The sequence below is a fragment of the Pelmatolapia mariae genome, linkage group LG13 (genome assembly GCF_036321145.2).
Source record: "Pelmatolapia mariae isolate MD_Pm_ZW linkage group LG13, Pm_UMD_F_2, whole genome shotgun sequence".
Classification (NCBI taxonomy): Eukaryota; Metazoa; Chordata; class Actinopteri; order Cichliformes; family Cichlidae; genus Pelmatolapia; species Pelmatolapia mariae.
Genome location: NC_086238.1, coordinates 13,149,311 through 13,175,736, shown reverse-complemented (window position 1 = coordinate 13,175,736; position 26,426 = coordinate 13,149,311). Strand labels below are relative to the sequence as shown.

Sequence of the window (26,426 nt, the reverse complement as noted above, 5' to 3'; positions counted from 1 at the left end):
CTGTGTGGTGGTGAGTATAGATTTTGTCTTGCCTCAGTTAGTAAAATTTGAACAAATTTTGAGGCTGAAGCCAAAGCTAGTGAGATTAATTGTCATGCTTTCATTTCCTGCAGGATTTCAAACCCCTTGATAGGATTGGGACTGGAATGAGTGGCCTGATTGATCAGAGAGGTTTGGTAAATCATCAAGGGGCCCTCCTAACCTCCAACCTCTCTGCACCCCAATTTCATCTTGGGTGTGATGACGCTATCGAAGAAAATCGCATCTACACATCAACGCTGAATCACTTGCCAGTGTTGAATGATTCAAGCAAATGCATACAGAGTTCACATGTCTCCTCTGTGTCCCTGTCTGACATAGCAGCAGCTAGAGAAGGGTCCATGTGTGAAGATATGATCATAAAGATAATAGAGGCCAGCCAGGTCAGTGATGAAGTGCAGATGTGCTACACAGGGGACACGATGACCCTGGAGAAGGCATTTCAGTGTGGTTTAATTCCTGCTTCTGTCTATGTAAACATTCTTCAGAGGAAAAAGTCTCACCAGGATATGATAAATCCTAGCACTGCAGAAAGTCTGTCTTTTTTAGAGCCTGAAGAGGAGGGTGAAGCTTGTGAGGCTAATAAACTGATATTCAAGGGCCTCAGCAGAAAGAGATCAGAGACATCAGAGAGGAATATTAACAGTGTGACTTCGGGTGGTTTTAGTAATCAGGAGATTATGGTGAGGTTGTTAGGTGCTCAGGGGGATCTAGAAGGTCAGAATGAAACTGAGGTGTCAAATGGTAACTTCCAGAATGCTGGAGGTGGGCTGAAGGTGGATGCGGCCATTCAGTGTGACTTGATGAGCTCCAGCAGCACACTCATCGTGCTGGGAAATCAGCAACAGTTCATGGGACTTGCGTTGCCTCACTCTGGGGAAATCCAAACGGTGTCTACCTCGCATGAATCTGATTGTCAAAGCACCTCCAGTGAGTTTACCTGCAGACTTTTTACTAATCGAGGGAAAATAGCAGCATTTTACATTCCAGAAAATTCAGAGGTGATAGATATCACTACCGCTATTCAAAATGGTTGGATCGACAGTCACACAGCAGAGGTTCTGAAATCCATAGAGATCCCAGATGTGCTGCCAGATGTTGATCACCTTAGTGAAAAGTTTTCATCTTGGCTCACTTATAAAAAGCTGGCAGTTGATGGGTGGCCTCATGATGGTTCAGAAGTTAATCTCCCCTCTCCCACGGAAGCAAAACAGTTATTCATCTCATACTTAATGATGAACAGTTACATTGATCCAAAGTCAGAACAGAGGGTTTTGATACTTGATGATCAGTTAAATAAAATGGCTCATGCTTTTCTTGAAGACACGCTTTTTTATCCGAACGATGATGAAGGTTTGACTGATTTGACTTTGTTTGATGCCAAAAATCCTTTTGAAGACGCAGATTCTGAGATGTCGCTACACATAAATGATGAATCAGAGTTAATAAAAAACACAGAGGACGTGTTTGATCGTCATGACTTTGTGTCCCAGACCGGCAGGAGAATCACCTTTGATGAAAACACACAACACACATTTGAGCCCCATAATTTCGTTTCCTCTGGCAATGGAAGAATAACCTTTGATGAAAAATCTAATAAAAATGACAAAGCTTCAAAACACGATCATGCCAGGGACCTTTTAGTGAGTAGTGACATTGATTTTGACACCAGAGGTGTAGAGGTGGAAAACGTGTTTGAAAACGACACATGGTGGACAAAGTCAGATCAGTTTGAAGAAGGAATTTCTGGAAATACTTTAAAAAAGGAGGCCGGAGATTATGCCAGGGAAGATCTTGATATTCCAGGTTCTCTACATGTGTCAGTCCCTCACACATTTTGCTCTGGGGAAAGCAGAAATATTAGCTCACCTTCAGTGATGATTGACTCTGAGTCCTCATTTATATCTTGCCATCAGGTGCTACCACACTATAAGGCTAAGTGCTTTGAAACAACAAGTGTTCATATTGAACAACCTCTGTTTTTAAGCTCCGAGGACTCAGTGGAGGGTAGAAATGAGCGGAAGAGTGCTATTGAGCTTCTGAAAACCCAAATGGAGGAAGAGGGCATTTTGGACGTCACCTCTGGGAAATGTTATAACCTGCAGGAAGCTCTTAATAAAGGATTAGTGGATGATAAGATGGTACTAGAGCTGCATGACTCACAGTCAGATGAAAAAACTCCTATCCTAATGGTTGAGACAGACAGATTTTCTGGATTAAAACCGGCATTGTCAAGCAGATGTCACACAGAGCAGAGCTTTTTGAGGTCTCATTGCAGCAGGAGCACTGGTGAGGCACTCCCATTTGAATTAGTCAAGGATTCAGATTTGCAAGGCAACTTTTACCCAGAGGAAAACTGTGTTTACTCTCTTTCTAAAGATCAAGATCTGGGTTTAATTCGTGCAGCTGAAATTCACAAAGCTGAAAACACACAGCAGGTGATTTCAAGGAATGCTGCTGTCACGGTGCTTGATTTAGCCAAAGAAGAGGCTAATAACAAAGAAGGAGAGAGTGAAAATAGAAATCAAGAGTTGGCGTGTAAGGCAGTGGGGAGTGTAGAAACAATGACTAATAAAGTACATCTTTCCCTTCCATCAGAAAGTGGTAACATGCCCCAGATGATCTCACCCTCTTTATGGAATCAGGTTACAGCAGAGCGTACCAATCATATAAGAAAATTGCCTTTAGGGGCTGAGGACAGTGAGTCATACACCTTAATGGATAGCGAGCTGACAGGAAGAATCTCCGGCATCAATACTGATTCCAAAAGCCAGACTCAGTCTGCCACTTTTGCTTATCACTCCGGTAAATATGACAGCACACCCAGTGATGATGATGTTTTCAGTGATGGATATGATACCAGTGTAAGAAATCAGACATTCATTCAGAGTGAAACCGGCACGTCAGTTTCATTTTGCAGTGCTTTGTCTTTGGAAGCTAGAGTGGAAGATGAAAGTGGGGTTCGGTCAACTTTGGGCAGTGAGCCAGCTCCGAGTGTGGATTACACATCGCTCGGGGATTTGGTTGAGGGTGCAGTCATTTCGGTTTCCAGGGGTAATTGTAACTCTGTGAAAAACAGTGCAGAAGATGTCAGAATTGCATTACGTCAGCAAGCAGAAAGTGATTATAGTGATGAATCTGAGCCCAGCAGCTGTCAGAGAGATCAGAGCCTGATTGCAGCTGTTTGTGAAAGACCTCCAGAACAGCAGAGCTCCTCTTCTGAAATACCTGCTGTTTACAGCAGCATAACAGCAACAAATACCATCAATCACAGCAACTATGATATTGAAGATACAGTCCTGACTCCTAAAGATTTCTTAGGGTTTACAGATGGTGGAGCAGGTGATTCTGAGAGGCCTTCCCTAGAGAAGCAAAATGATGACATTCTCACTATTGATGGTGAACAGATCTCCATAGCTCTCCGTCAGCGAGATCAGAGCCTGATTGCAGCTGCTTGTGAAAGACCTCCACAACAGCAGAGCTCCTCGTCTGAGTTACCTGCTATTTACAGCAGCATAACAGCAACAAATACCATCAATCACAGCAACAATGATATTGAAGATTTAGCCCTGACTCCTAAAGATTTGTTAGGGTCGGTCCATGGTGGTGCAGGTGATGCTGAGAGGCTTTCCCAAAACAGGCAGAACAATGACATTCCCACTGTTAATGCTGAACAGATCTCTGTAACTCTCTGTCAGAGAGATCGGAGCCTGAGTGCAGCTGTTTGTGAAGGACCACAACAGCAGAGTTCCTCTTCTGAGTTATGTGCTGTTTACAGCAGCATAACAGCAACAAATGCCATCAATCACAGCAACAATGACATTGAAGATTCAGCCCTGACTCCTAAAGATTTGTTAAGGTTGCCCCATGGAGGTGCAGGTGATCCTGAGAGGCTTTTCCAAGAGAGGGAAAACAATGATATTCTCACTGTTGATGCTGAGCAAATCCCTGTATCTCTCTGTCAGAGAGATCGGAGCCTGAGTGCAGGTGTTTGTGAAGGACCACAACAGCAGAGCTTCTCTTCTGAGTTACCTGCTGTTTACAGCAGCATAACAGCAACAAATACCATCAATCACACCAACAATGAGACTGAAGATTCAGCCCTGACTCCTAAAGATTTGTTAGGGTCGGTCCATGGTGATTCAGATGATGCTGAGAGGCTTTCCCAAGAGAGGGAAAACAATGATATTCTCACTGTTGATGCTGAGCAGATCCCTGTATCTCTCTGTCAGAGAGATTGGAACCTGAGTGCAGCTGTTTGTGAAAAACCTCCACAACAGCAGAGCTCCTATTCTGAGATATCTTCTGTTAATAGAGACATAACAACAAGTACTATCAACCAAAGCTGCTATGATATTGAAGATTCAGCCCTGACTCCTAAAGATTTGTTCGGGTCAACACATGGAGGGGGAGGTGATGCTGAGAGGCTTTCCCCAGAGAAGCAAAATGATGACATTTTTAATATTGATGCTGAACAGATTTCTGTACCTCTCTGCCAAAGGGGTGCACCTGTTTGTGAAAGACCTCCGGAAGAGCAGAGCTCCTCTTCTGAGATACCTGCTGTTACAAATACTGTCAATCCCAGCAGCAATGGTGTTGAAGATTTAGTCATGACTCCTAAAGACTCGTTAGAGTCGGCGCTTGGTGTTACAGGTGATGCTGAGAGGCTTTTCCCAGAGAGGCAAAACAAGAGCATTTTCGTTATTGATACTGAACAGATCTCTGTATCAAGAATGGACACAGATAATCCTGATAGTGATAGAAATGTCTCCTGTTTAAATCCATCGTTTCCCTTATCAGACATCAACTTTGGACAGCCTGGAAGTAGAATAGGAGAAGAGTTGAGATCTGATCCTCAAGAAGAGGATCAAAGTTTAGAAGCATGTGTTTCTGTGGATACTCACACAGTTACGGATTTCCTATCCGAGAGGAGCATAATACCTGTTGTTTCCTCTTCAGGCCCATCAGTGTTTTCTAATCCTGGAAACACATATGCAGATAACCAGGGGGAAGATATTACACACAATGATAAGAGCAGTGGTTTGGAAAGGGCACAAGTTCAAGATTCTCAAGATGCCCTTGCTATAGATAAGAATAATGCACAATCTTTACATAAAAGTATTTTCCACGAGTGTAGCACATCTCAAGGACTCACAGAGAGCAGTCACCCAGATCACCTCATGAATTTACTGAAGCAAAATTCTCTCAGTTTAGACAGCGAGGACACGAGGAAAGCAAAACTGATATGCAAGGATGAAAGAGGAGGTCAAGAGATAGAGCAGTCTGATGCTCCAAATATCCAGCTGCAGCTGCTGCAGGTTTTTAAGACTGTTTCCACAAGCCAAGACCTTTCAGTGCTTAAGGAAGTGATGGATACCCTCAGCAGCGCTCTGGGGTGTGAATCACAGCAGGAACAGTGGCACACACTGGAGAGCATCAAAGAGGAAAGTTCAGAGGGAGAGGATGAGGAGTCAGGAGAGGATGACGGTGCTCCAAAGAGTCACCAACCATCTGTTGAGGCCTCTGCCAGCTCATATGGCTGCAAAGTTGAGGAGGTCAAATATAAGGTGCGGTTTATTTTGCCTGAATGCTAAGCTCATCATTTCTTAGTTTTGGACATTAGTAACATCTGTTCCTTTTGTGAATTCATTTTTTTTTCTTTATCCATAGCTGTTCTCCATCCACGATTATTTGGAGTGTGTTGGGAGACTGCAGGATCACTCTGATGTTTTAGAAGATGCCAGAAAAGACCTCTCAATCCCATTACCCACAGACAACAACATGGAAGAACTGCAGAACCAAATAGAGGAATGTCAGGTTAGAAATGACCAGCTGAAGGCCATTTGCTTTTGAATAAATGATCGATTTTTAATATATTTCAAATGTCAACATGTGTTTCAATTCCTGATCAAATTCTTTTTTTTTTTCTATCTAGTCTCTGCAGTCTCAGCTTTCTAGTCTGGCTGATGTTCTGACAGTCGATATGGAGAAAGCCAAACAACTCATAAACTCTGCTGATGAAGACGTTCCCCAGCAAATCCACCACGACTTGGCCTCGATATATCTGGAGTTAGAGCCAAATTTTACTGCTGTGTCTCAGATGTGTGCAGAAAAAAGCAACTCTCTGATTCAAGCGATGGAAACAGGGAAGGTCAGTCTTAACACAGTAATTAAAATACAATAATATAACAGTAGCATCAGCCACTGACCCCTTTATATATGATTTTAGGTACACTTGGAATCAACATATCAGCAGCATCTCAGTGATCTCAATACGCTGGCGGGGCTCATTCAAACTAACTCTGAGATGTTGGGTGTGGATTTGAACACATGTGAGCTGGACACTCTGAAACATCTGAGCCAGCAGAATAAGGTATTTTAAAGTGCAGTTTAAAGCATTGCACAGCTTGAGTAAAAAAGAGGAGAAAAACCCTCAACATCCTTCCATGTTTTGTTTTCCCAGGACATGGAGGACCATCTGCAAAAAGAAGCCAGGCTCAAGTTAGAGGATGTCACGTTTGATATCCAGTGCTTTATTTCAGAGCACACTCAGTTCCTGAGTCCGGCTAAGAGTAGCTACCTCCTCAAGTTCCTCAGCACCACTCAGCGAGCATTCAGAGACCAGATAGAAAGGCTTGTAACACAGAAGAGTGCCTTAGATGTCCTGGTTGACGACAGAGAGAGAGAAAACCTGGCAGAGGTCTGCCTGTGTATATGCTATAAATATATCATTTCACTGAGATTTTTCCCGGAAGGAAAAAGTGTAGCTCTTTTTTGTTGCAGTTTAGGCCCCGAAACCCCCCCTCCCCCCAAAAAAACAAAAAACAAAACAAAACCATGTTGTAGTGTCTTGATTTAATTTTTTTTAATGAGTTAAAGCCATATTTTACATTACCCTAGGACTGTGTTAAGTATTAATACCGTGAAAGCAATTATCTCAATAATAAAAATAGTCGAATGTGGCACTACACCCCACCAGGGGGCTTCACAGTTTGAGAACCACTGATGTAATGAATGAATGAGATTTTTTAAGCCCTCCAACAGGCATAGTCAGGCTCTCATACACAGAGATTGACATTTTCAATTGTTGTACTTGATTTTAAGCTGTAAATCTGAGTGGTTTTTTAAATTTTATTTTAGACATTCTGCATGTTTCAGTGTATTCTGGTCTGAGTTTGTTGTTTCTTTTCCAGAGTTTGAGGTTGTAAATGCTCAGAGAAATAACAGCATTGCATGCTTGAGTGCTCGAACCCTGCTGCAGACTAACTTCTGTGCTTGTTTTCATTCTACAGGCTTCGAGACTCCGGCAAACCATTAACAGTGGACAAAATGCGCTATCTTTGTTGGAAAATGTCCTGAAAAACAAACAGACTAACACACAATATGATGTCCTCCTGTGCTTTTTAGCACCATGGCAACAAATTGGCAAACAGCATGTTTACAGCAAACTCGATATTTACACTGGTTTGATTTAGGAGAGTTTATTCTGAAGCAAACTTTGCACGTTACCCCTGTGTGCTCGAATTCTTGCTCCCTTCCTTTCCTTTCTTTCATTTTCATTATGTGAAAACTATTTTACACCTTTGATGTTTGTTTCTACATGAATGTTTTAGTGAGAATAGATTTGCGCAACACGAGATTTAAAGATATAAAGTTTGACCTTAACTTTTTTTTTTCTAATGTCAGTCTTTATTGGAGAAACAGAAGGAGTTTACAGACAAGTTGGCGGACGTGTGTGATAATCTCACGCTGACCGAGAACCGCCTGATTGGCCATAAGCAACAGGCTGAAAATGCTGAGAGTATTACAGACCTGCAGCAGTACCAGCAGGAGCATCAGGTTTGTCATAACTTCACTTGGTTTGCCCTACAAAAAAATATATTATGCTTCATTCATCAGTTAAAAAAACGTTCTGTTTCTTCACAAGGCTCTCCAAAAAGACGTGTTGACAAACGCCAGTGCCTTAAATGACGTGATCAGCAGTACTAATAAATTTCTCCTGGAAAACCGAAGCAAGATGACACCAGATCAAATCGCCGCTATTGAAAGCAAGCTGGAAGAGGCTAAAAGCAAAGCCAAGGTCATCAACCAGCGAGCCGAGGACTCCAGAAAAGATTTGGAGAAAGCTGTCACGACAGCCATACAGCAGGAGAGCGAAAAGGTTTGGCTTCCTTCCATTTGTGCTTTCTGTAAAAACTCTCTGTTTCCTGAGAATTTGAATTGTATGTTAGAGTGAAATCAGCATTGTTAATGTGTGGTCTGTCGGCACAGGCAGCAGCTGTTGAACAGCTTGAAGAGAGTAAGAGCAAAATTGAAGGTCTTCTGGACTGGATTTCCAATGTAGGAAATAAAAACAAGAGCAGCCTGGATCAAACAGACCATGTAAGTCAAGAAAATGGAAACCTGCCAGAGGAACCTTCAGCTAAGGGACTGATAACAGAGGCTGATGATGCCAACGGAAACGCTTTGCAGACCACTGAAAAGGATTTTGGCAGAGAGACCAGTGGCGAGGACAATGAATCCCCGAATCTTGATAAGCAGTACCAAAGGCTCAAGGTATAGCTAGTTTGTTGCAGGTTATTTATTTATTTTCAATAGTTCATACTGTTTCATACCATTTTTTCTAACAGCTCACAATATTAAGATTACTAGACTGAAAACATGAAGCTGTCTTAATAACTGAAATATAACATTTATTAAAGAGATGGTGGAGACAAGAAATGCCTCTGAGTGTTTTCAAAACATTAAAAAATAGATAAGACTACACTTAAGGTCTCAAAAATGTCTAAAATATCTTATGGCATACTAATAACATGTTTTGCTATAATTGTGACCACAGGCCCATCACCAGGAGATTCTGTCCCAGCAGCAGGACCTGATCGTGGCCACCCAGTCAGCTCAGGCTATGCTTGACAAGCAAGCCAACGTGCTGTCTCCACAGGAGAAGGAGGCTTTGCAGAAGAACATCCAAGAGCTAAAGGAGCGCTATGAGACGTCCCTGACTCAGGCTGAGCAGCAGATGAAGCAGGTGCAGTGTGTCCAGGAGGAGCTGAAGAAGTTCCAGGATGACTGTGAGGAGTTTGAAAACTGGTTAAACCAGGCTGAAGAAGAGATTTTGGAACTGGGAGCGCCTGCAAGCTCCCTTAATATCCTCAGTGATAACCTTCAGCGACAGAAAAGCTTCTCGGAGGATGTGATTTCCCACAAAGGGGACCTTCGCTTCATCACTATTTCGGGACAGAAAGTGCTGGACGTGGCTAAGGCGTTTGGATTGGCTGACCCGGCAGCTAAGGATCCGCTGCTGCATGTGGATACTTCAGGGACCTGTTCTGCTGTCAAGGATAAACTAGATTCAGCATCCAGTCGATATAAAACACTACACTCGCAGGTATTTAGTATCCAGCTGATCAGAATGGGCGTAATGGCTTATTCTTCCCACTGTGTGGCAGCATCTGTCAATAAAAAATAAACACCAAAAAAAAGTTTTAAATGGCAAATAAATTTTTATTTAAATGTATATAAGGTTAAAGTTGATGTAGTTTAACATGAAGCTGATTTGCTGCACAGAAAGTTTAGAGCTGTCCTAGTTGGGCTTATATATACACAATATGCAGTATGATTTACAATTTAAAGTTCATTTTGTTTACTCTTAAATCTAAAATACACTAAAGGTGCAAAAATACAGTAATGCACATCAACCAAGGGGAAAATACTACAGTTACAGAATTACAGTGGAATAAATAACAGAACACATTGATTGAAATTAGATTTGAAAATATTATTTTAAAATATAAGTAAAACTGCAGCACCTCTTTTAGTTAACTTTACTGTGAAAATGGCTTTTTGAGATCGAGATCTTATGGTCAATTATTTTTGCTATTATTCTTTTAGTTAAACAACCAAAGTGAATGTATTTTTCTTTTGTCACAGTGCAATCTGCTTGGCAACAACCTCAAAGACGTGGTTGACAAGTACAAAAAGTATGACGACTCAAGCACCGGTCTTTTGAAGTGGCTCAACAGCTCAGAGGAGGAGGCGAGAAAGCAGCAATCAGAGGCCATAGCAGCTGACCCTCAAACGCTACAGAAACAGCTGGAGGATACCAAGGCAAGAACCGCAACAAAAAGCTGAACTAATTAGGCCTAAGAGCTTAAAGTCAAGTCAAGAATGTTGTGTTGAAAAGCCGAGATTTGTTTCACTCTGTGGTATTTTTTTCTTTAATCTCATTGTTATCCCTTGTTATCGAGGCCAAAGAGAATTCATGTGAAAAGATACTTTTAGACATTTTTTTATGTTATTTTTTGTGTTATTTATCCTCGTTATAGTTTTCATCAACTCAGCGTCAACTCTAAAGCTTAGGCGCAATCCGAGCACAGACAGAAGGAACAGCCTTGTTTAGACGTGACAGTTATAAGGGTTATAAGGGCAATAGACCTTGCCTCGCCATATACAGTGTTTCCACTGACTTAAGTGCAACAAAGTTATTTTTAGCTTTGCGTTTAAACTCAAAGCCACATGTGAATAGTTTAACTCTGGTCATTTGTAGCGCGCATACTCCTACGAGAAGATAACGAACTGGGCTGACAGAGCTGTCTCTGTCAAGGCTTTGGCTGCAGCTAGTTTCAACATTTCTCTGTAGCGAGGTAGTGACTTACAGGATAAATATGCACAGATAAGAGCTGCCTGCGAGCCAACCAAGAAACACAGTACTTTGGGCTTGGACTTGAAATCACTGCAGAAATTCTAAGCACTTCTGTAAGAGTAATAGTGAAGTCATATAGGTGGATTCAACTAACCAATATTAAACCCAGGCATGATCGCTCTGAGGTTATTATCATCAAGAACACTATATAAAAAGCGTAGACTTTGTAGAAACAGACCATGAATTTATGAGGATTGTTTTTTTTAACTTTCTTGTCACTATTTATTAATCTCCAGGTTTTACAAGGTCAGATGATGGGGCACCAGACTGCTATTGATTCTTTACGTAAAACAGCTGAGTCTTTAATAACATCTGAAGGTGACCTGCTGAGCAATCCAGATGAGATCCAGGAGACAGTAGGTGAGAAAAATAAAAGTCAGCTGCACAGCATGATCTGTATACCTAATGGCTCAATTTCCCAGACAGACATTAAGCCTAGTGTCCTAGACTATAAACTTTTTTAATGAAAGTCTGCACTGCTTGTTCTTTTAGTCTGGGCCTAATCCATGGTCTGGAAAACCTACTCAGGGCTGAAGGGACACCCAAATTCCTGCTGTTCAGATTTAGACCTTTTAAATAAGTAACTTGAAAGGCAGCAGACAGTTAAATAATTTGGAAGTAGTTTTGGAAAATTTTACATATTTTCAAGTGCCCTGTAAAATACTAATCGAGCACTGTGTTAATGCAAAAAAGAAAGCCATGATTTATCAAGCTAGGTTGGTGTCAACATACCACAAAGAGTTCACCATTACTTTACTACAACAGAAAAATGTTATCAGTGTGATTCATGGCTTTTGAATCATTTGTGTTCATTTTTCCCCAGTTATTGGTTTCTTGGCATGTACTTAAAATGCTGTTACCTCAACCAAAAAGCTAATGGATGTCCTTTGCCAACATTATAGCCTAAACAAACTCATAAAAGCCAAATATGTTTCTACCTTAGTTTGAAATGTTTACCTTATGGTGTGTTCCAGACAGCGAGACATGATCCTGTTTTAAGCAGAACCTGATTTGTTTTCGTGCGTTTTAGATGACATAGTGGAGCGTTACGACAACCTTTCCAAGTCTGTAAGCGATCGAAATGAGAAGCTGCAGATCACCCTGACTCGCTCTATGAGTGTTCAGGATGGCTTGGATGAGATGATGGGATGGATGGAGGGAGTTGAGGCCAGTGTGGAAGAAAAAGGGCAAATAAGCTTGGACTCTGCATCTCTTGGAGGCATCCTGAGCAAAGAAGCAGTATGTGTTTTTTTTGTCAACATTTCAGCCCTCTAATAATGCTAAAATTTCATACCAGCTTCATATTTATTTTAATAATCTAATAAAACTTTACTGTTTTCAATCTTTTTTTTTTTGTTTAAGGCTTTAGAGCAGGACATAGCAAGTCGCCAGAGCAGCATCTCAGCCATGAAAGCCAAGGTGAAGAAGTTTGTGGAGACGGCTGATCCCTCTGCTGCCGCGCTTCTGCAGTCTAAGATGGACTCTCTCTCCCAGCGCTTCTCTGATGCGTGTGATCAGCACAGGCAAAAAATTGCTACTCTGGAGAAGCTGAAAGAAAAGGTAGAGCAGTTTGAGAATGTAGCCGAAAAAGTCCAGCAGTTTGTTTTGAAGCGCTCACAGGACCTGCACGAAACAGACGGCCCGGGGAAAACTTTCAATGAACTGTCTCAGCTAATGCAGGTGCGTTTAAAAATTTTGACTATTTTCTCAGTAATCTAATTTCATCGTGCACAGATTAACTGACAGATGATATTTTTCTGCAGAACACCAAAGCTGAGATGGCTGAATATGCTGGTGATTTGGAGAAGCTGCAGACTATGTCCAAGGAGCTGTCTGAAATAAGCCCTGATGGAAACAAAGCCCAAATTCAGAGCAAGCTGGACAATCTCTCAAATGTTTTCAGCACCTTTAAAGACACCATCAAAGAAAAGTAAGTCTGGAAGAACAGGGTTTTGCTATTTTTTAACTCTTAATTTTGTGTTCTTTTTATTAACTTTAACATTTGTGCATTGTTTGTAATATCCAAATGGATGCAAACTCTGACTGATTCCTCACGTCTTCTTGTAGGGAAGAGGAACTGTCATCTTGTCAGGACCAGCTGGGAGAGTTCAGATCTGCAGCTAGCGCTTTCACTAAGTGGCTGGAGGAGGCTAATGACAAAGTACCTGCAGATCAGCCAAGCAGCAGTGAGAAAACTCTGGAGAGCGACCTGCAGATAGTCACTGTGAGTCATGAGATAAATACAAAGTATATTTTAGAGAGAGTGTTATTTTTATATGTGTTTTATCTTACTGCAGTTAAGGTGCTGGAACAGAAGCCACTGCTGTTTACACCTGACACAGCAGTTTGGAATTCATGGGTTTTGCAATAGGTAGTCACTGCATTTTAGTAGATTATAGTCCAAGTCTCCTTAAACTCCAAACTACCCAAATGTGCTTGCTCTGCCTGCTAATGACAGCTAAATAGTTGGTGTCTATACAGGACATATCTAAGAGTGAAACAGTGCGCTGTCCAGCAGAGAGACTGTTTTCTTCACAGAAAAGATCTATCTGTCTGTCTGTCTGTCTGTCTGTCTGTCTGTCTGTCTGTCTATCTATCTATCTATCTATCTATCTATCTATCTTTCTTCTAAATGACATATAATGAATGTTTTATCAGGGATTACTAGATGAATGGACATCCAAAGGCCCCGCTGTCCAAGACCTGAACACTAAAGGATCTACGCTGTGCAACTTGATTACTTTCCTCACATCACCTGCCAAGACAAAGACTCCCAACAAGTCGGGTAAACATCAGCACACATAGACTCGTGTATATGAGTCATAAAACAAAATCAGATGGGTAGTGTTTGGGTTGTCTTCTGAGTGTTGTTTAATTACTAACTGTTAAAGATCATTGAAGGATCTGGTGCCATGAGTTCTGGTCCATCTGCTTGTTCCTAACATAAGCTTTGTTTCATGTCTTTGCATCAGCTCTTACTAATGGTGATGGTCCAGCAAGCCATACCTACCTAACCAACAAAGGTAATGAAGTGTTTATGTGGGTGCTGCTTTGTCATCAGAGTGTATGTGGTCCATGCTGCGTAAATAACCTCTAAGTATCTTCAGATTACAACTAGTGGTTAAAGAAAAAAGACTATAAGAAATGTCCTCATATTCTGAATACACTGTCCTATACCATATAGCATGTTGCTAATGTATTACTATTATTAATATCTCATGCTGACTATAAATGTCTGGAAAAAATACAATTATAACAGTGAGATTATTTTTCATATCCTCAGAGCTGATGGTTATTCAGCAGAACATGTCTTCCATCAATGTGGGGTACACGGACCTCGGAGAAACGCTGAAGAATCGCTCAGCACAGCTGAGTAGTTTGTTGCAGAAGGTGAAAGAGGCCCAGAAGGAGACAGATGACATGATGCTATGGCTGAAGGACATGAAAAAGACCGCGCAGTCCTGGAACAGTGCAGCCACAGAGAAAGACTCAGTGAAAACACAGCTTGAACAGCAGAAGGTACAAAAAGTGTTGCTGCTCTCCACGGGGAGTGTTACATTTAATTATATAACAAAACTGCACGTGGTTCTCACTGTAGATAAGATAGTCATTGGACAATCTTAAAAGAAATCATTAGGTATTTATGATTTGTTTTGCTCTTTCAGGCATTTGAAGATAACATGAAGCAAAAACAGGAGGCGCTTCACAAGCTCAGAGAGAAGCTCCTCGACTTGATTAAGACTCATCCAAACTCACCCGAGGCAGCAAAATGGAAGCAGATGTTGGCAGAAATAGGTATAGCCCCGTGTTGTTTATGTCTATGTGTCTATGTTGACTTCTAATGCTTCATATCATAAATTCATTTATCAAAATGTGAGCCTACCTCAGTCCCTTCCCCCGGTACACTGGTTAAATTAACACATGTGTTGTGCCAGGTTGTGAATAGGTGGGAGGCTTGCTAGGAGAACAGTGGGACAGAGGACATAAAGGTGCTGTTGTGCTGACTAATGGACATTGGTGTGATTGTTCTGTCCTCCTGTTCAGATGCTGCCTGGGCAGACATCAGTGGCTCTGTTGAGGAGAGGAAGCAGCACCTGGAGCAGTCCAATAAGAATCTGGACATCTTCCAAACAACGGAGCAGCAGCTTGGTCAGTGGCTTTCAGAGAAGGAGCTGATGATGAGTGTCCTCGGACCCCTCTCCATAGACCCGAACATGCTTAAAATGCAGAAGCAACAAGTCCAGGTTAGAATGGCACCTTTGACTCATTTTCACTAAGCATTTCCTGAGGATTTCTTAAGGTGTGCTCATCGTCATCTGATATTCTTTTTCTATCCCCCAGATCCTCCAGAATGAGTTTAAGAGCCGCAAACCTCAATATGAACAACTTGAGGAAGCTGCCTCCGCCATCCTAAGCTCATCAGGCGATCAGGACCCTTCGAGTGGGAAGCTGGTGAAGGAGCAGCTTGCTGCAGTCACTCAGAAGTGGGCAGGCCTCACAGGACAGCTGGACCAGCGAGACAGCCTTATTGATCAGGCAGTGGTGAAAACCGGGAAGTTTCAGGAGTTACTGAGGAGCCTCAGTAACACTGCCACTCAGCTGGAGAGTCAGCTCACAAACCATCAGGGCCTCAGCACGCAACCTGATGCTGTGAAGAAGCAGTTGGAGGATGCCCAGAACATCTCGGCTCAGCTGCGAGAGGAGAAGAAGAAGCTGAAGGAGGCTGAGGCCATCAATGAAGAGCTCACGGCGATGGTGACTGAGGACTACCTCAAAGCAGACCTCGCAAGGCAGCTGGAGAGTGTTTGCAAGCCTTTTAAGCAGTTGGAAGAGAAAGCAGGTTAGTGTCCTGAAAATTAAAAACTGTTTGGTTATCTTGTATAAAACTCACTTTATCGCTGGTATTGATCAACTTACTGAATATGTTTCCCATATTTCTCTGTTCCAGCAAAAAGAATTGAACAGTTAAACTCCACCTTTGCCAGTTCTCAGCAGTTTCATCAGACTTCCAAAGATTTACAGTCATGGCTGGGTGAGAAGCTACAGGACCAATCGAAGCCCAAACCCATCTCTGCCAAAGTGGAGGTTCTGCAACAAACTGTGGAGGAGCACAGTAAACTCCAGAAGGCTCTCGGTGAACATGAGAAAGCTTTTAATACAATCATTGGAGAGGGAGAGATGCTTCTGCACAACATTGATGGTGCAGAGAAGTTAGCACTACAAGGTCAGCTCAGTACCCTCTCATCCAACTGGGAAGAGGTGAAGAAGAGCTCCGCAGAGCAGGCTGACAAACTCCAAACTGCTCTGATGAGATCACTGAAGTATCAGGAGCATGCGGAGAAGCTTAACTCTTGGATTCAGGAGTGTGAGGCTAGCGAGGGCCGAGTCAAGCTCACTGTTGATCCTGCTGCTGTGGAGACTTCCATTTCTCAGTTGAAAGCTCTCCAGAAGGATGTTGATAAGCACAGAGGGTTGGTGGAGCAGCTCAACGCAGCTGCAGATAGCCTTCTTGAGGTGGCCAACACAGACACTGACGCTATAAAAGAAGAGAAGGCTAGCACTGGCAAAAGAGTAGACAATATAGTGGAAAGTCTGCAGAGCAAAAGGGAATCTTTAGAGAAGATCTCGCACACAGTAAAGGAATTTAATGATGCGTGCAAAGAGGCAAAGACTCAGCTTGAGGGAGCTAAGAAGCAAGTGGATGCCTATGAAACACAGGGAGTTCAGGCACACAGCAACAAGAGCCTAACCAACATGAAAGCCCAACACAAGAGTTTAGAGGCTGTGCAGAATCAAGTAGAGCACATGAAGGCCTTGGCCACGGACCTTGTGGTGGATGTCCCAGATGCTGAAGGAGTGACAGACCTCTTACTACAGGCAGACAGCATAGAAAAAGACTACGGCAACCTTAATAAGAAACTGGAGGAGACGTGTCAAGCATTGGAGGGTAAACTGCAGGGTATCGGACAGTTCCAAAACAACATCCGCGAGATGTTTGCACAGTTCACAGAGCTGGATGATGAGCTAGACAGCATGTCCCCAGTGGATCTCAATCTGGACACTCTTAAAGAACAGCAGGACAGCATACAGAGTTTTGTGGCTAAGCTGCGAGAGCTCATGGCTAACACAGCCAATGCTGGAGACAGCTGTAAGAAGATGTTAGAGTCTGAACCCTCACCTGACCTTCTGGGCCTGAAGAGAGATCTGGATGCTCTGAGTAAGCAGTGTGGCAAACTGTTAGACAGAGCCAAAGGAAGAGAGGTCCAGGTGCAGAGTACTCTCACAAAGCTAGAGGAGCTGTATGGTAAACTCAATCAAATGGAAGATAAACTCTGCAGAGCTGTGGACAAGGAGGCATCCCAGGAGCCGGTCGGCATGGAGACAGAAGTGATCAACCAGCAGCTGGAGGCTTTCAAGGTATGTTTGTCCTGATCTGAGGCTTTATTTTCATTTTTTGCCTGATAATATGGCATTTTTTTTAACACATTAAACCACAGTATATCTGCACCTTTTTGGTTTGTGATTTCCGGGAATCAGAGTTGCTACAGTGGTAAAGCTAATGATCATTGTTGTAAGGAACTTTATACCTCCTTATACATCTAGCTTATTTCAAAAGTCAGTAATTTCTTATGATCATAAAAAAAATCTCAATTTTTGTGCCTTTCATTCACTTTTTACTTGTGGAAAAGCATTTAATATCATTTAATATCTTATCATGTGTGCTGTGTTTTTGTCAGTTTGTATTCTAATGACTTTGTTTCGGATGTAAGCCCTCTAAAATAAAAATTAAAGCTTAATATTTTCTAGTAATTCTAGTAATTTCTAGGAACACTGAATATAATATAATAAATTCCACAATATCTATAACAATATAAATAATATATCTAATATTGCTGCTAAAATTAATTTTTAAGCATTAAAGTAAAAATTTTCATTTTACAATAGTGGATTAAGTGCTTTACAAAAAAAAATGAGTTAAGAATGATCTATTGTTTTGCTGGAGGGTTTTTCCTGTAAAGGGGAGTTTTTTGTTTCCACTGTGCTTGCTCACAGAGGATCGTCTCATTGTGGTTTTCTTAGTTATTCTAAGGTCTTTACCTCACAGTATAGAGCACTTTGAGGGAACTGTAGTTGTGATCTATATAGATTTAATTTAATTAATTGGAATTAATTTTAAGCCTAAATCTGGAATTTGTTAGGTTTTTGTTTTTTTTTTTCCAAAACTTTTAAAACCTACAAATACATGCTATCTACCCACAGAACCTTGCACAGGAGAAAATTATACCAGCACACTGAGCACACAATCCTCTGGGGAATCCTGGTTCATTTGGGGCATCTGGCGTCAACAAAAGAGCTAGGGCTCCATATGCAGTGATGGGGCAAAAGGGAAGGACCGTCATAGCCAGGTGGCTGCCAGCAGGGTGTTGCTTGATTTTATGATGACGCTGAGCCTGCATCTTGCTCTCTTAACACGGATATAGTTGTTCCAAACCATTGCAACCTGATCGTCTGCAGCTCTAAGCTCAAAGTCAAATGTCTGTTATTTTGACCCCTGTTGGTAAAGACATTGCTGTCATTTTTAAAATCCCCTGAATAATATAGTATTTGTGCTCGGTTAAGTATCCATTAAAATTGGTGAAGCATTTTTAAATGCTAAATATAGTGTATAATATAGAGCCATTATGTATTTTTCTGTAATGCCTCCACTACAGAATATGAAACAAGTTTTAGCCCCACAGCCATGAGCCATTAACAGTGAGGTCAGCCCAATAAGCTTGTAAAACACTTGCTGTTTTCCCTACATAAGTCATATTCATTCATCTTTGTTATATATACCTAATCTGGACAGCCTCTATTTTCCATCAACTGTTTTATTGACTACATAATTAAATCACCTTGATTATCTTTGAAAAGTAAAATATAGCTTGATTATTTAAACTAGCTGCTATGTAATTACAGCCTGTGCCAATGAACACTTTAATCCCAAAGGCTATAAATTCTTGATTTCAACTTTTGCCTGTAATTTTTGGATTCAGTGTGTAAAATTGATAGACTTAAGCGTATTGGCTGTGTTATTGTAGGGCCTTTAAGCATATTGGCAGTTTTACAGACATAATGGTTTGTTTTCAAATTAATCTTCCTCTCACACATTGTTAACAAAATTATGGGTGCCTTTGCTGATATCACTTAGGGATCAAACATGGGTTAGCCAGTACTAAGATTCACAGACAGATGCAAAATATTCTAAAAGCTCCTAAATTCCTGTGGATTCAAAAGCAGATTAACCTATATTTGCTGTAGAGGTGCAATGATGAAGGCCTTCTTTATTTATAGTATTAGCATTTACCAAAACCCCCCAAAACAATGTAAACAGCTGTGTATAGGCAAACCGCACAGATCTGTCCTAATATGTAGGTCAAGGGATTGTTTTTTCTCAATTAATGGGGTGCTGCACTCGAACAGGGGAGCATCCAACCCCCACAAGGGATGCTTGTATTAAAATATCATTGGGGTAGCAAGGTCGGAGGTGCCTGCTTCTAGTGTGGAGTTTGGTTTAAAGAGCTTGCAGGGTAGCTATTAACAAAGTGATTGATTCAAGTTGTTGCTAAGCAGCATTGTCACGGTGATTCACCCCCCAAGTCTTTGTCTTATTGCCACTCTGCGTTTAGAGGGCATACACGGCCTCAGCTGTCAGCGGAAAATCCTCTTTACACTCATTTGTAACAATATCAGGGGGGGAATGGTCCAGGACAGCAAATCAGTGTTGGACCTGAAGTTGTTTCTTTATTTAGCAGCAGTCTGGATAATTGTGTCATCTTCTTTTTTATATCCAGTGAATCAGGCTATTTTTTGCTGTTGGTTAAGTGGACTTTATTGGCAGCTAGTGAGCAAGAAATAAACAGAGAAAGACAGCGCTTGGATTCCTTTCTTTCATGTGCTGTTACCATTTTAGGTCAAGTTTCGAATGAGACGTCTTCGACTTCATGTGTTTGCTGTTGTTTTCCCGTGAGTTGTGTAGGAGCTTGGAAGCCCCCGTGTATCTTTATGTGCACCCAAGGTCATGTTTTAGTGACTCAACTGTACGGGTGGGGGGCTGGTGTGGCAACTTTTTCTCACTGTTGAGACATTACATCAGTGTCTCTTGCAAGTCAAGACAAATTTCTACCTTCTGAATCACACTGTAGCTACTCCAGCTCATTGAAGGTGATGATAGTTGTAAAAAGTGTCACTGGAGCCACATTATTCATTATTTCCAAAGTCATGAGAAATTATTATTAATGTGAAACATGAAACCCCTGTGGGCCAGCCGAACGGTGTAATGGAGTTGTTATGTTGAGTTTTTACTCATTAAAGGTTTCTAGTGTTGGAGAGAGCAGACATAAAGTTTAGATGCAATAGGATTTTAAAAAAGACCCATGTAGTGTGAAAGCAGTGAGTATGAGTGAAATGTTGTTTCAGGCCTCTTGTTCTCCAGGTGATCAGCTGACTTCATATCTAAATATGAGAGTGTCATCTTGCTCAGAGAAAAACTGAGGTGGTCATGACAAGACTTTTAAAGCAAAAATGGCAAAACTTTAACTTTAAATATTTGTCTTTAATGATAGTAAAATTACTTGATTTTGGCCAGTGTGTCATCTTAAGATATAGTAAATTATCATGACACCTTTTTTTTTGATAAGTTAACCTGTATAGGTTTCAGGTCCTTCTAATTTTATTAAAAGTAACAACTCGATAGAGACGAAAGCAAAGCAAAGACTGAGATTTGGTAATCCTTGTAAGGAGTGCACACACTCCCTCGAACACACACTACATGCACTCTAACTAATGTTTGCTCATCTTTGGTGATAATAAAAGAGCTTTACTCAATTTAAAAAACAAACAAAGAACCTCTTCAACCTTTAGTGCCCTCTACTTTTGGTCTTTAGAACTTAAATAAAATGTAGTGTTCACAATTTATGAAAGGTTTGCCAGGTTTTAAAGTTACATGTAACTTACAAAGAGTGACAAAGAGACCTGCGGCAGCTGAAAAGGAAAAATAATTGGTATTCATATATTCAAATTTTCAGACTTGTCCCGGCTTCACACACGCTCGCTTTAATATTCTGCTTTTTTATCCCTAACATCTTCCTCTTTCCGTCTCTGCTCAAGCGTGCAGAACTGGAAACCGTGGTTTGGGTTGTTGAAATTCACGCCGAGCCGCTGCGGTGCTGACGATCCAGGAAACAAAAATAAACTCTTTTCATTATCTCCTCTCTATCCTGCATTCTTCTGCTACCCCCGGTCAGTGGACATTAAAAAGTCTCTTCATGCACTTGGCAGAGCCGTCGGTGTTAAATTACCTGGGACCTGTGCCTCCCTCAGCATTCCACTGTAATTAAGAATATCTGCGGGGTCCACAGCAACCGTCCACGAGAAGAAAGCAGAGGGCAAAGCGAGAAAAGACGGAAAAATAAAAAAAATGTGTGTGTGTTTCAGCGTAGTGTGATGTCATCACAGTGAGAGCTGGTGCGTACTGCTTCCTCTTCTCATTCCCTCAGTCACTGAAGGGAAAAAAAAAGGGAAAAGTGAGAGTGTGTGTCATGATGCAAACGATGGGTTAGAAGTGAAGTCATATGGGCCGTGCGGACATAAGGGGGAATTAAACAGGGGGAAAAAAAGGGTCATATGCCCACCAATCAACATGTGCCGGAGCGGCTCAGAGCACAAAAGGAGTTGTGGCAGATGTTGTCTGAATAATGAGCGGGGGCGGGGCATGAAACCCTCTGCCAGCAGAGTGTCTGTCAGTGCGAGGGGAGCGATGGGAGAGGAAGGGCAGGCTTTTTTGTTTATCTAGGAGTACTAGCTCTCCTCAGAACTGCCTGCAGTTTGTAGTGGAGCCTGCTGGATTTGTTTCTGGATATTTTCACTTTGCACTGAGGATTTTCCTGAAGTTTACGTGGATGTTGTAAGGATTTCAGGAAAAAGGAAGCACTTTCTACCAGAGGAATAGTAATTATGTATTTGGCAATACTTGGAGAAGAGCCCAGAGGAATATATTTTTGGAATAGGTGACTTTATTGAAAGACTGAACTTTCATTCCTTTTATGGAATATAAAGTTGTTTTACAGTCCGAGCATTTTTGGGAGATATTGTTTGAATATTTTTGTATATCCAAAGCCTTTTGTTTTGAAGTTTGATCATCTTAATTGTGGCTTAATTTGTAATTTGAGAGAATATTTTATTTAAAAAATAGTTGAAATGTTTTATATTCAGTTGTTAGCTTCTCATTTAAGAGAGGACAAACAGTGTTATTTTGCACACGGTTACTTCTCGTGTAAGTTGACCACATGTTGGCTTCTTTTTAAACTACTCAGCATACACTAAAATTATACCTCAAAGGATTTCAATACCTCCTTTATATTTTCTTTTTTCTTGCAAGCTGTGACAATTGTTTTAGCATGGGCAAGCCTCTGAGCAGACCAGATTGCCTCAGACAAAACCCTTCCTGTGTTGGGAAGGGGGAGGAGGAGGATATGAACATTGATGACTGCTATGTGCCCCAGAGATCCATTTATGACACCGTCCGCCTCAATGAGCAAATAGACTCGGGCTCTAAAGGTAGTCTTTCTTCCCGTCACTTCACGGGCAACCTCCCTTACACCCATCGCACATTAGACCTCAGCAGCCTGTGTGGAAATGGAGCTCTCACTCCTTCTAGCTCATTTGAGATCCAAACCAGAAAACCTGTCACGCTAGATGAGCGTGCCGTCTTTGATGGACTTAAGCTGAATGGGGACGTTATTAGGGTGAACGACACAGTAATGTCGAAGTCACGTCTGCAGGGAGGAGAGAAAAAGGACCATGGCGGTCATCATCGGCGGTCATGGCGGACTTTTGCCCCCACTAATTTGGGCGAATACGCAAGCCGCAGTGGAACAGTGAGCTCTGGTAGTGCGGAGAGGCCTGGCCTGATCAATGGCAAGAGAGGACAGAGTAGGACCAGCTCACTGACATCTGAAGAGGACTCGGGTTTGTACAGCCCTACTGTGGAGAGGGAGCGACATGGTCGTAGATCCCACATAAGAACAGGCCCCGGTACAAGAAGCTTCTCATCTTCCGAGGCAATGCATGTGTCTGGGGACCTGAAAACAGGGCGATCGCTCAGCTCAGGGCAGGAGGACTTTCCTTTCTCGCCTGTGAGGGACAACCAATCTCTTTACCACAGTAGCAGCTTGGTTCAGGGGACAGAATCCTATGGGATCAAGGTTAATGAAAGGGATAACCTAAGCAATGGAGATTATAAATCTTCCACAGGGAGGTCATCTTCAGGGTCAGCCTCCAGAGCTCAAAATGACACCTCTGGATGGCGTTCCAGGACTTTAACAGACTATGATGAGCTATCCACTGCTGAACTGTTAGAGGACGTGTCATCTCAGGATGACTGTGAGTTGGTTAGTGTGGTAGTGACACAGCCTGAGACTTACGGAAACTCTGTAACTCTACCCACGGAGAGCTGCCAGCAAACACAACCCGGTACTGTGCAACAAGGGGCGTCCAAATACAGCATGGAGGAGCTGGAGGAGTTTCTGCAGTCACTGGAAGCCTGTCTGCCTAAAAGTATACAGACATTCCAGCACGCAGGGGAGCAAGAGATCGAGGCTTTACTGAATGCCATTGCTGCGTGCCCCGAAATGGACCCTATGGGCTTATTGACCCCACAGGTGGCCAAAAATAGTTTCTCCCTCCATTTCTGAACTTTTGACCACTATTATGCATCTCTTTAGATACGTTTTTCATGGATGATGGATTGGTGTTTGTCTTACATATCTGATTACACGATGGGTGAATTAGGTTTTTCTCAGCAGCCAGACTGGAAGTCTGTCTGCATGATTGTGTACAGCTGGGATTTAACCATTAACCAAGCTGATGACTCCTTAACTGGTTAAACAGTTGAATGTGTTAGCTGGATTTTTAAAAGTTAACCTAAAGTGTTGATGTGGCGATTGTAGTCTCTGGACATGAATAATGAAATAACTTCCTGGCATTATGCACTGAATTTATGAATTTTTATGTGTGTCTTTTTTTAGCTGTTTTTGAACTAACTTATAAAACAGGACGTTATTGTAATTCACCTTCTCAAATTCCAGATTTGTAGAATGAATTCATGGAAAAATCTGTTCTTTCCATACACGTAATGCAAGTTTAATTGGATTTGAATGAATGTGATTTTTCAAGGCCACAAGAAATAATGCCCTGAAGATTAATGACATTGTATTTTGAGCAATTCTAACATGTTCATTATGATTTGTTCCATCTCTATTTAGGCTTTTCAGAAAGAGGACATTGATCCACTGCAGAACCAGCTTCAAGACATCAATTCCCTCGGGCAGGGTCTGATCCAGAATGCTGCTAAAGGCACCAGCACTAAGAAACTCGAGGACGACCTGGAAGGTGTCAACTCTAAGTGGAATACCCTCAACAAAAAGGTTACACGTGTTTGTGTTTTTTTTTCTGTTGTGAAAATATAAAGACTTGACCTTGGCCCTTAAAACAGGTGACATCTATATTTACCGTTTGGTTTGCAGATTGCTGAGCGTTCAGCCCAGCTGCACGAAGCCCTCTTGCACTGTGGCCAGTTCCAAGATGCTCTGGAGTCCCTACTCAGCTGGTTGACTGACACGGAGGAGCTTGTGGCCAATCAAAAACCTCCGTCTGCTGAGTTCAAAGTGGTGAAGGCACAGATACAAGAGCAGAAGGTAAGCCAGTGGTGCAATCACAGATTCACACAAAGAGAAAACACAGTGAAGTCTGTTTTAATGTTAGCACTTCAATACTTCATGTTTGCTTAACATTGGCCCCGCCATTAATTTTATTTAATTGGCATTAATTTTATTTAATTGGCATTAATTGTTAAAAACAAGTGTGGTACACAAAGCTTTGTGTTTAAAGAACACTTCTTTTTTGTTGGGTAAATTTACTGTTTTTTTCAAAATAAAGCAATGAAAAGGCACCCAATGACTCTCTTTCTTTGTTTGCCTTTGACAGCTCTTACAGAGACTGCTGGACGACCGAAAGCCGACAGTGGAGCTGATAAAAAAGGAGGGAGGGAAGGTTGCTGAACTGGCAGAGTCTGTGGATAAGGAGAAAGTGGCAAAAGAGATTGAATGCCTGGGACAGAGGTGGGACACACTCCTCAAGAAGGCTGAAAACAGGTTAGTATAAACACTGCAATGTAAAATCATAGACTGCATATAAAAGATGGGTGGATCCTCAATATTTAAAAGCGAAGGTGCATTCTTTCTAATGACCAGTAGGAGTAAGTCTGTTGGTTGGTATGATTTCAATCTCCAGGCACAAACAACTAGAGAGCATCTTAGTGGTGACTCAGCAGTTCCATGAGACTCTGGAGCCGCTAAGCGAGTGGCTGTCAGCCACAGAGAAACACCTCGCCAACTCTGAGCCAATAGGCACTGAGACTTCTAAGCTGGAAGATCAGATATCTCAGCACAAGGTAATATACATCATTTTTCATCATTTCCATTTGTTTTCATGCTTTTTTAAACTATCAGTTAAGTTTACTTCAGTTTTATTCATTTTGCTTGTTACTTGTAAGTTTGCATTTCTCATTATTTCCCATTCATCTTTCTAAATTTCAGTTGATTATTTTTTATCACGTGTTTGTTTTTTGTTTGTCATGTTTTCTTGGTCCATTTCCCATCCCCTGCCGCCAGGCATTAGAGGAGGAGATTATGAATCACAGTAAAGACCTGTTTCAGGCTGTCAATCTTGGCCAAATGCTCAAAACTGTGAGCTCAGTGGACGATAAGGAGTTTGTTCAGTCTAAACTGGACACCACTCAGGCCAGTTACATAGAGCTCCAGGAGCGATGCAGGAGGAAAGCTGAAATGCTTCAGCAAGCTTTGGCAAATGCCCAGCTGTTTGGAGAGGATGAAGTGGCTCTCATGAACTGGCTCAACGAGATACACACAAGGCTGAGTGAAGTGTCGGTGGAAGACTACAGACTAGAGGTTCTTGAAAAGCAGCTGGCAGACCAACGGGTATACACTCCTCCTCAGGCCACACATTTTGTAGCCCTTTCATTTAAGTTGCATCAATCATGTTTCAGTTTATTTTGCTCTTTTGTGTGTCACCATAGGAACATTTCTTGTTACTCTCGGTGACTCTCTGAAGTCTCGTTTTTTCTTTTCAGGCACTGCAAAGTGATATTGACTTAAGGAAGAAGAATGTTGACCAAGCCATCTCCAATGGGGTAGAGCTACTGAAGCAAACAACAGGCATGTCTTCATTTATCAGTGTAGCAAACAGTTCTGTCTCTGTACTACTCATCATAAGGTTTATTGCCCTTTTCATTGAGCAGGGACCTTTTGCATGAATTACATTGTTTTCACATCTATGAACTTCTTTAGAGAAATAGATTTCTAATTTTTTGATGATGGTGAGATAACACCTGTCTGTCCAATGGGATTTATATTTATTTATTGCCAACAGCCAGTTAGCTTAGCTTAGCATAACAGAAATGCTCAAAACACGGTAGCTGCTAGCCACCATCTATTTAATATATATCTCCATATGAGTATATATTTTGTAGCAATAAGAGAGCCTTGGTTGTGCAAATAAGCAAGCTTTGTTACTTTTGGACAGGGGCAGGTGAACTTAAGGTTATGGATAAAACCCCTGTTCTCTG

At 41.7% G+C, this 26,426-nt stretch overlaps 2 protein-coding genes across 16 annotated transcripts in view; both read left to right on the top strand.

Annotated features, from left to right (window-relative positions):
* The window catches only part of LOC134639590 (dystonin), a 104,832-nt gene that overhangs the window by 56,885 nt on the left and 21,521 nt on the right, over positions 1 to 26,426 (top strand). For 12 of the 15 annotated variants that reach the window (XM_063490848.2, XM_063490859.1, XM_063490849.1 and 9 more), the window contains 23 exons: positions 7,726 to 7,878; positions 7,967 to 8,200; positions 8,311 to 8,595; positions 8,879 to 9,427; positions 9,970 to 10,146; positions 10,978 to 11,101; positions 11,772 to 11,980; positions 12,104 to 12,421; positions 12,505 to 12,671; positions 12,809 to 12,965; positions 13,400 to 13,526; positions 13,714 to 13,764; positions 14,025 to 14,260; positions 14,407 to 14,536; positions 14,786 to 14,985; positions 15,083 to 15,581; positions 15,690 to 17,158; positions 24,046 to 24,207; positions 24,307 to 24,477; positions 24,767 to 24,933; positions 25,073 to 25,232; positions 25,453 to 25,779; positions 25,932 to 26,016. In XM_063490848.2, the coding sequence (XP_063346918.1) occupies positions 7,726 to 7,878; positions 7,967 to 8,200; positions 8,311 to 8,595; positions 8,879 to 9,427; positions 9,970 to 10,146; positions 10,978 to 11,101; positions 11,772 to 11,980; positions 12,104 to 12,421; positions 12,505 to 12,671; positions 12,809 to 12,965; positions 13,400 to 13,526; positions 13,714 to 13,764; positions 14,025 to 14,260; positions 14,407 to 14,536; positions 14,786 to 14,985; positions 15,083 to 15,581; positions 15,690 to 17,158; positions 24,046 to 24,207; positions 24,307 to 24,477; positions 24,767 to 24,933; positions 25,073 to 25,232; positions 25,453 to 25,779; positions 25,932 to 26,016 (6,157 nt within the window). The remainder of the gene's footprint in view (positions 1 to 7,725; positions 7,879 to 7,966; positions 8,201 to 8,310; positions 8,596 to 8,878; positions 9,428 to 9,969; positions 10,147 to 10,977; positions 11,102 to 11,771; positions 11,981 to 12,103; positions 12,422 to 12,504; positions 12,672 to 12,808; positions 12,966 to 13,399; positions 13,527 to 13,713; positions 13,765 to 14,024; positions 14,261 to 14,406; positions 14,537 to 14,785; positions 14,986 to 15,082; positions 15,582 to 15,689; positions 17,159 to 24,045; positions 24,208 to 24,306; positions 24,478 to 24,766; positions 24,934 to 25,072; positions 25,233 to 25,452; positions 25,780 to 25,931; positions 26,017 to 26,426) is intronic. The other 3 variants (XM_063490851.1, XM_063490854.1, XM_063490861.1) reach the window with 1 other exon arrangement.
* LOC135933739 (uncharacterized) lies at positions 296 to 7,514 on the top strand. The gene is made up of 6 exons (XM_065471888.1): positions 296 to 5,606; positions 5,710 to 5,856; positions 5,975 to 6,190; positions 6,269 to 6,412; positions 6,503 to 6,739; positions 7,332 to 7,514. The coding sequence occupies exons 1-6, from the start codon at positions 381 to 383 to the stop codon at positions 7,512 to 7,514; spliced, it is 6,153 nt and encodes a 2,050-aa protein (XP_065327960.1). The 5' UTR covers positions 296 to 380.

Coding starts and splice junctions, on each gene's coding strand:
- LOC135933739 (XM_065471888.1), top strand. CDS start 381: ATGTGTGAAGATATGATCATAAAGATAATAGAGGCCAGCCAGGTCAGT. Junction 5,607..5,709: donor TTGAGGAGGTCAAATATAAG/GTGCGGTTTATT, acceptor CTTTATCCATAG/CTGTTCTCCATCCACGATTA. Junction 6,191..6,268: donor AAGCGATGGAAACAGGGAAG/GTCAGTCTTAAC, acceptor ATATGATTTTAG/GTACACTTGGAATCAACATA.